Source organism: Trachymyrmex septentrionalis, unplaced genomic scaffold, assembly GCF_001594115.1.
Source record: "Trachymyrmex septentrionalis isolate Tsep2-gDNA-1 unplaced genomic scaffold, Tsep1.0 scaffold108, whole genome shotgun sequence".
Lineage (NCBI taxonomy): Eukaryota > Metazoa > Arthropoda > Insecta > Hymenoptera > Formicidae > Trachymyrmex > Trachymyrmex septentrionalis.
The window spans coordinates 1,176,394-1,186,021 of NW_017304207.1; the positions used below are offsets into that span (position 1 = coordinate 1,176,394).

At 37.0% G+C, this 9,628-nt stretch overlaps 1 protein-coding gene across 1 annotated transcript in view; it reads left to right on the top strand.

The window, feature by feature from the left end:
* The first annotated feature begins 1,894 nt into the window (after positions 1-1,894).
* LOC108747485 (homeobox protein orthopedia-like) overlaps positions 1,895-9,628 on the top strand; it is a 47,874-nt gene continuing 40,140 nt past the window's right edge. Inside the window, exons 1-2 of the mRNA XM_018484995.1 lie at positions 1,895-2,003; positions 8,335-8,469. Of these exons, the coding sequence (XP_018340497.1) occupies positions 1,958-2,003; positions 8,335-8,469 (181 nt within the window). The 5' untranslated portion in view covers positions 1,895-1,957. The remainder of the gene's footprint in view (positions 2,004-8,334; positions 8,470-9,628) is intronic.

The window sequence follows — 9,628 nt, forward strand, 5'->3', positions numbered from 1 at the left end:
TAAATGTGCTGAACAATGATCGTTTTAGATGTGTGCGTGCAACTAACGAATAAGTTGTGCATTTTTATAAGGAGATACATTATAAATACAGTTGGCTAAAATACAAAATGTAACTGTTTCCATCTGTTTTCTGCGAACGGACTGAAAAGTAAACGTGGCTACTCAGAGCGAATCTGAGATTTTAATAAATTAACATGAACATTATCCAGCGTAATTACAAAACTACAACGTTACACGCATCCCCAGTGATCCTCGCAGATAGGATGGAATGCCGTTCATGTAGGATCGCGCGAGATCGCGCGTTGGCGGGTCAAACGAAGCGTTAGGAGCCATCGTGACTTCCGTTCGCGCTGCACGGGGGCTGCCGCGTTATAAAAAGGGGTAGCTATTGAATTAAAAGGACGTAGAGCGTATATAAGGCGGGCCGCAGCGAGAAAGCGAGATCGCGGCCGGGCGAGATTCCGGTGAGAGAGCGAGCACGCGCGCGCGCGCGCGCGCGCGCCCGAGCGAGGCGAGGGTGGAAAAGCGTGGATATAGCGTTGGCGAGAGAGAACGTGAAACACTGCGATGTGGGAGCGAGAGATGAGATGAGTGGGATAGACGAAGGTAGAGCGATACGCACGGGTTCGGGAGGGGGTGAAGAAAGGCGGAGGAAATGAGAAGAAGAGGGCTCTCTCTCGTCTCCTTCGGGCCGGTCGTCCGCTCGCTCATCTCTCTCCTCTCACCCGCGCGCGACGTCCGCGCCGCGCCGCGCCGCGCCGCGCCGTGCCGAGCGCCCGCGCGCGTTCTTGCCGGCCATAAAAATAAAATTTCAATAAATCTCCGCCGCGCGAAAACTAGTGGGGCATCCAGAGGGCGGGCTACCCGCTCATTGGAGCTGCGTTCGCGGCGGTTACCGCCTACCACAAAGCGGAGACGGCGAAAGAGACGGTAACCTGGATAGAGTTTACCTCGGGATATGGGCAACCCTCGCATGGCTACCAACCATGCGGCCCGGCGCGGCGCGGGCGACAGAAAATCCGACCGCCGACGACCGGGATACCTCTCGGGTATCCGAGACTCTTGGTTCGCTCCCTGCGTTCGTCGCCACCGGCGATGTCATACCTTTTTCTTTTTACTCTTCCGTCGAAGCGATCTCGTGTCCTGTTGGAGCGATTGATAAACGCGCGGTTACACTTAACTTTTGCACTGCTATAATCGTGGCAACTCTTAACATTGTTAAATGAATTTCCTAGGAGGAAACTTTCAAACTTTCAGCAGACGAGAAGATATATATCTAAACATAATAGCTCTCTCTCTTAAGGGGATGAATTAATTCAGCACTATTCGAAATTCCACCTCATTATCGCCATTTTAATGTTCTATTTTAATATTCTTGGACGTATATAATGGAACGATATTGGGAAAATATTTCTAATATAAAATAAATTAATATTTTGATAATTAATATTCGACTCCTGCTGAGAACAAACGAATAAAATTCTGATTGTTAAATGCGAGAGTTGGAAGAGAGGCCCCGTTGCAGCTAGCTACCTCCCTGGATTCTAGTGTTGGATCTGAAGGATAGGAGCGATTTAATATCACGCCCACCAGCGGAGAAGGCGAGGTAGTAGGGACTCTCGCGAGCCGGTAGTTGAAGGGAGAGATCGACGGTGGGCGCTTTGAAACGAATGGGATGTCGATATACCTGGCAAGCCGGCGCGAGTGGGGGAGTTCGGATATGGCAGTCGGCCAGTTCGCTGTTTGCCTTCCTGAGGCACGGGCCGGTCCTCAGGCTCGTCTCTGTACACCTAAATACTCATCCAGGAAAGGCCCCGTGCGTCGTGTCGCCAGTCGCAGTCGCATTTTTTTTTCTTGTCCGTGCTTCCTCGAGAGTTGAGGGTGAGGTGCTCGCGGTGTTGCGCGGATTTCCGCTTCCGCGTGCTGTATCGGAGCTACGCTCCCGGGGTTGAGCGGCATGCTCAACAATATCACCGCCGGTGGTTCCGTACACGGTATCTCCGGTAAGTACCGTATACACTTGAGTCAGAAAATCCCATCTGATTAGTGTGCGTCAACGAAACTGTGCTCGGATTGTAATTAGCGATCTCGAATACCGCCGATCTCCGTCGAACGTCAGTTAAAATAATCCTTGTGTGTTAAGAATAAGCTCCAATTCTCTCTCCCTTAGAAATCCTCGAGCTGGCCGAGATTCACGATATCCACCGCGTTTCCTTCGCGTTTTAAATCTAAGTTCTCGAAGAAGCATTGTCTTTAAACTCTGCTGAGAAGAATAGTTCGAATGTTCTCCAGAATAATTGAGTGTATATTTTGGACCGGTTATGAATACATGAATTTAACACGCAATTATGGACTGTACTGTGATCGATCCATTTTTAACTGTGAATTAAAATTAAAGTCATTATATGTGTCGGTCACGTTCATCGTATCGATTATTATAATCAGATTTTTAACATTACAAGAATTAATCACGGTTTAGTTATCTGTTATGTTACTATGTAATCATCGCGGATCATTCTAATGTCTAAAAGATCATTACTTCATTTAATTATGTAAGTATAACAAATGCATTTTGATCATGAGCATTGAACTTGCGACCAGCCATTCTTCGGAAGCCATTGATGTTTTGCCGACGGCACGTCGCTTCCGATTTACAATCCGGTGTGTTCCGTATATTGAATTAAAAAAATTTTTAATCGGTGTGAAAAACATGTGTTTGGATCTAATACAGTCTTTCAGGATTAAGTGCCAGTCGCAAGAATATTCATCGATCTTGATAGTGGCAGCCTATTTCATCTATAATATTAAAAGCGGTACCGACAAAAATATTAAATTTTTCTAATTATAGTACAAGTTGGAAATGAATGTGGAAGTGAATAATAACAACAATAATAATAAATGGAAATTGTAAAATTCATACAAACATATTAGGCATTAAGTCCTACCTTGGTCGCGAATTTGGCGTTTATTTGTGCTGAATATTTTACTTATGACCAACATTATCGTGACAAGTACAACAACAAGAAAAAAATATGATTATGTAAGTTCGAACTCTGGTAGATTCAACCAGAAAAGTACAAATTAGACTTATAATTAAATTTATCATATGTTCTAATCGAGACAACCAGAAATTTAATCACAATCAAAATTCTGATTAGTATGACGGAATACATTTTATTTGTACTTTTCATTGGCGTAACTAAAAAACATTTTTCTCAGTGAATTATTAGCGCATTCATTGCTGTGTTGATGTTATGAAATATTAAAAAGCAATACTAAACATCGCTTTCGCTTATAATTTCGCTTTTGTACCTTTAGAATGTAGAATGAAATGAGAGAAGACAGTGATGGCACGATCATGATATAATGGTGTTAAATTTGGATACTTCTAGTCTTAGATTTCAAACGCGGCCTCGAGTAGCATCAGGTGTCCCATAAGAAGCGTGTTTCTTCACAGCTTTTATAAGTGCGCAAGTTAGTTTATTTCAAGCTTAGCGTGTCAGTTTTTTGTTCACGTAACGTGGGATTATTATGTCGGTTTGCTACAATTAACAATCACAATTGAAAGTGACGTTGTTAATTAATCAGACATTATTACGAGTACTATGAGTGTTCCCGGTCTAATTGCAAGCGTGCTATTATAGTAAAAGATATTCAAGATGAAATAGAATCTAACGGAAAGAAATATCGAGCATTAAATGGTCTTCATTAAATAAATTCGATTATAAATTTAGTTATATATAATTTTAAATTCTTCTAAATCTTTCACATGCGCATTACTATAGGTCACATAGCTCCGTTAAAGTTAATTACTTGCCGTTTACGGTGACATTTATAACAGAAATATTCGTATATCATCTCTCAGTATGTTAATTGCGCCGACTAAAATATATAGAAAGGAGCGATTAAATGTAAATTATTGATAGCGAATTGAAAAGTAGGCAAATAATTAAAACGGATCGTAACATACCGCCAAATAAGTGTTATTAATATTTGACAGTTGTTAATATTTTATGTTTTGTACTATTCAATGCGAATTTTTACTCTCACTCATTTATTTTACGAGATTATATTTCTAAAATTCATTTCTAATCATATTAGTATGTTTAACTCTATGCTTACAAAAAAGATAAATTCCAAATGAATCTGGATTCCTCTTAATCAATTTGATTTTTATCACCCGTCGGTTCGTGTAGGGACTGTTTCGCCCGGCTAATCCACTGTGAATAATCCTACCACAACTGTGGATTGCAATTAATATCGTATAATTTATTACGAAATACTTATCATATTGATAGATATTCACAGAATCACATATTTCTTATATCAGTTTTTTATTTATACTACTGCAATTACTATTCGCGACTTGCAAAAATTAATGCTTTTTATAGAAGGATGGTCAATAAGGCCACTTTTGTGCCTGCTACGATTTTACATTAAACAATTTTTTTGTATTATATGATCAGTAGGAATGTTAGAAATAATTATTATATGAGAAAAAACTCGAGCCATAAAACTCTAATTAACTATTAATCTAGATATATCACTCTCACATACCTATTTAAGCCCTTTTTTATGATTAATAAGTGAATTAATGAGATATTTTCATTTATTATACTGTTCTGCCATCATGTTAACGTCATTTTAGATTGTCTATCATCTCTAAGGTGAAGATGAATATAGTTTATAGTGAAGAAATTAATTTTTTTTATCACTCTTGATGGGTACTTATCAAATGATACTCCAATAATGGGATTTTCAATTCTAAAAAAAATTGAAAAAGAAACGAAAATCAAAAAACACAAAAATTGATAAAAGTAACAATCTCTGCAATGATTATGATCTTGACGCAATATAGAGACTTAAGCCTGTAGGCAACAAATAGTGATCACCTATTCTATATCTGTGGGGTTCATCATTTGATGGATTTGGACCGTTTCGTCAAGAATTAAAAAATTCATTTTTTCACTATGAGCTGTATTCATTTTCACTTTGGGGACGATAGATAGTTCAAAATGATGTTAATAAGTTGGTAGAACAGTATAATGAACGAAAATATTTTATTAATTGACTTATTAGTCGTAAAAGAAGGGCTTAAGTATCATAGCGATATGTCTAAACTAATAATTAGGACTTTATGGATCGAGTTTTTCCTCAATAAAATTACTTTTTACATTCCTAATGAGCATACAATACAAAAAAAATTATTTAACGAAAATTCGTAGGGGGCACAAAAGTGGCCTTATTGACACTCCCTCCTTTATTTATTTCTATATGAAAGTGTAATTTATTACTACGAAAAAATAATTTATCTGTAGATATTCGTAGAATCACATTTCGTATATTAATTTTTCATTTGCAAGTGCATTTATTATTTGCGATGTGCAACTTTTTAAAATTAAATACTTTTAAAATTCATTTTTATGTAAAATGTATTTATCATCTTTTTGTGTGGCATTTGCATAAAATCGTGATATAAAAATATAGTTCGCAATTTTTTATAAACAATAAATTATTTATTACTTGTTATTGTATGATTAACAAAATTATTTGAATTTTATCTTGTATACATATGGGAATGGAATAATCTTATTAATTAATTATTTTACTTTTACATTGTATATATGGTATCTGTAATGTTTTCTTTGATTACAGCAAGATCGTAAATTTACGTTAATTTATGACATTTTTTTAAGTTAGGAAAATTTCTTTGCAACAGGTTTATTTTTTAGAATGATAAATGAAAAAATTGTCAGGTAGAGAAATTCAGGATGGAAAATTGCACGAAAGAATAGTGAGATGTGCCGGGAACACGTGACGTTGCACGTCTTCGATCTCCATCTCAAGAAAGCCGCTTCTCGAGTTTGATGATCTTAATTACCTCAACACTGATTACATTACGCGAGAAGTTGAGGAACGGTTTAGAGAGTTAGAATGTTGCAGGTGGTGAGAACTGAGTAAAGCGCTACACGTTAACTAGATTAAAAGAAAGTTATAGCTCTATTTTTTTCACGTTAAGCGTTGATTTTTTTCCATCATATTTACTCTGTCACCGTGCGATTTAAACACTTGTTTCTCGTTCAATTTTAACTTAACGTTACTGTGATTATCGAATGAACTGAATAACCACGGCAACGCATACGAATGGCGAAAGGATTTCTTTTGAAATTATTCATTTTTATTCAGATAGGATCTCGATTTCGTGCAAACAATCGTAATCGTCGTCCAGCGTAATTATACTTGAATTTACGGGAACGTGAAGGACATCGCACCGACGTTGGACTTGTTTCTCATAAATTGCACTTTATATCTGTCTTCCGTCAAATAAGATCAAACATATACTTACTAACGGCCGGCCGATTCGCAGACTACGTCGATACGTCTTCAATTACCACCCTTCAATTTATCAAAAAATGAGATTTGGAAACGTTGCGTGCATCTCGCCACACTTAAAGTGTGTCCGTTAAAATTTTTTATGATATACGTTAATTATATTTGGTGCATCGGCCAATCCGTTGAGACAACGCGGGCATAGTTCGCAAGCGTGACACGCGAATAAATACGTCTGTCACGACATTTCCGAATAGTAATGTGATTTATGACTTTATTATTCAGACGTTTCAAGCGGGTGGCTGTCAATCACGAGGTTTCCAAATGTCGATAAACGCGCGGCCGAGCGTTATAAAAATTTCGTTTTTTTTTTCCTACAGCCGCTTCACGTATCCTAAATTACCGCGATACTCCATGAGCGAAAAAATACACGTGTAGAACGAATACTTAGCTGCGTCCCACGCGATCCTTTGGTGATTAGCGTTTTAATTTGATTATTATCTTCGATAATCCGGTCAATTAATGCGAAATTAAATAATCTTTAACTAGAGGGAAATTATCTCGAAATAATACGGGCAATTATGCAAAGTAATTGTTGAAGGAGATTTGATTTCTTTTTGGTGTGCTATGATAACTTTGTTGATTCACGTTGGGATTACGCGCGTTATTTGTATAACAGAGTTTATCATTGTTGTATACGGAGAATCTCGGGGAAGATAAAAAATTAATCCGTATTCTTATTATAAGAAGGCTTATAAACACCGTCGAATTGTATATAATAGAATAAAATCATTAAGTTCTATAACGTGAATAAAAAGATCTACCATAAAATGACTTGTCATAAAATTCATTCATATAAAGATATTCATTCAGTTAAGTTTTACTACACGATGGCTTGATAATTCAATATTGATTCTCGGTATCTCTATATAACTTCATATCTATGGGCACGCAAACGAAACTGATAGAATATTTTATATATTCTATTCTGCATTTATTTTATTATTGAAAGTATGAATATTTAAATCAAATTATTAAATAACGAAATTGTATAAAATGCAGTAAAAAGATCTTCCAGGAAATTTCTTTTTCATACAGTAAACAATAATACTTTTTATTGTTTTTTTCCTTTCAATTTAACATTCAAACGTTACACAGAAATTTAGAAAAAGTACGACTTCAAGATCGTTTTAGTCAACGAAAAAAAAAAATAAAAAACTTGCATGAAACGTCTAATTTTACGAAAAATTTATCACGCATATAAACGTCAATATAAATGTCAAAAGTAATAATAACCGTTTTGTACGGTTGTTACAGTGTCTCCTATATTTTTCGCGTAGCATCGCATTTATTCCATCACATTTATTCCATTGCGCATTTGTCGTTCTCCGTGGGTGGAAATTTTTAACGAGTGGCCTTTTCCTCCTTGGTCGACGCAGAAGACGCGTCGTACGTTGCGATTGTACCTGACTAAACTAGTTTACCTCATTACGTAAGCATCTTTGACAATGCACAACGACGTGCGATACCTGCGATCTGGCACATAGAGTAGTGTGGGTGTTCTGATCTGAGATGGACACCCTCCGCGATACAACGATGCGTAATGCGTTCACGTATGCACATGACGTACGCCGTGCCACGTACTCTCGCATGCACGGGCACGGGGTGTACATGTGTAGACACAGTTTATGCGTACATCTACTTGCAAACGAGCGCGTATTGAGTATCGAGACGCGTATGTTTGCGCGCTTAGAAGTCCGGAGTATACGGTGACGATTCTCGCACCTCCTCGCTAAGTGATCCGTACACCCCCTCGGCCAGCTTCTGCTCCTATACAAATTTAAACTACGTAGAGCGGGCGCGTGGGGCGGGCGAGCGAGAGGCATGTGCGGAGCACGAGGAAGCCCGGCAAAAAGAAAAAAGACGGGAGAAAACTGAAGCGGCGTGTCTTCTTTTTTTCTCTGCCTTCTTCTACCCATCTCGTCGCCGCACGCTGGCACGTAGGAGCGAAGGATGCACAAGATCTGAAGCGGTACGAGAAAGAGCACGGCGTGCTGGGTGTGAATCTGGGCTCCGGTCTGTCCGCGGGTGGTGGCCTCACGCTTCATCAGGAACTGATCATGACTATGCCCGGCGCAGGTACGTAAGCCTCGCTCTCGTGTCTGCTGCGAAACGTTTCATTTTCTTCAGCCAAGAATCATTCGAGGGACACGGGAAACGATTGATGCGAATCATGAGCTTAGGGATGTATTACGTGTACTTTTTTTTTACAAAATTAAATTATGAAAATTTCTCCGTATTGTCTGTATTTGAAAGTAATACAGTTTGGCGGCAGAACTTTTAGAATATTGATAAGAAGTTATTTTTCATTGAGATGTAGATGGGTGTATTTAAAAAAATAATTAAGATGAAATGAGACAATTTTCATTCAAATTACGAAGTTGTATTGTTAAATATAAATATAAATATATTGACCTTAAATTGTTTCGTATATGTGTATAATATTCATTTTTATATGGAAAATTTAAATTTTTAATTCCAGTCATTTTTTGCAGAGAACGACCTAATACATCCTTAACCTTCCATCTCATAATTTTGATATAAATAACATAGTGTCACGACAATAAAAAGGAATGAATAAATAAAAGGAATTTAACATGAAGAATTTAATTGCATTACTTTACGCGTCTTTTATTTACGTTTTAAGATAGTATCGAAATCGTGAATGATTCACGATTGTGAACGATTGACAGATTTCATCTGTTCTGTTTCATTTAACTACCTGGATGATAATGGTAAATGGAAAGATGAATCACATTGATTTTCCACGAATACTACATGAGTAATGCAATAAGTGTATGATATATTCCCAAAACGGATTGCGCGATGTTTTCATTATGAGTTAGAAGACGAAACTATTCTGCTGAGTGCAATAGCATATTTTTATATCATTTGGGAGAAGTGTTTAAATAGATTGAAAAAGATATAGCGCGATATTTATTTAACCATCATTTATCGGTTTATATTTTGTAATTATCATGATAAATTTCAATAAAAGTGTCGAAACGTAAACTTAATATAACTTAAGACAAGTTAAATTTATTAACAATTCGAAACTATTTAAAGCCAAAGTATAATCACGTAAATATACAGATTTAGAAACTCTTATTTAATAATAACACCTACACTGAAAAAATGTACTAAATTTATAAAATATATTTGTTATAAGTATTTGTTTAAATAATATTAATTAAATGTAAACATATACATATATATTTAGTACAAGAATCATTAATTT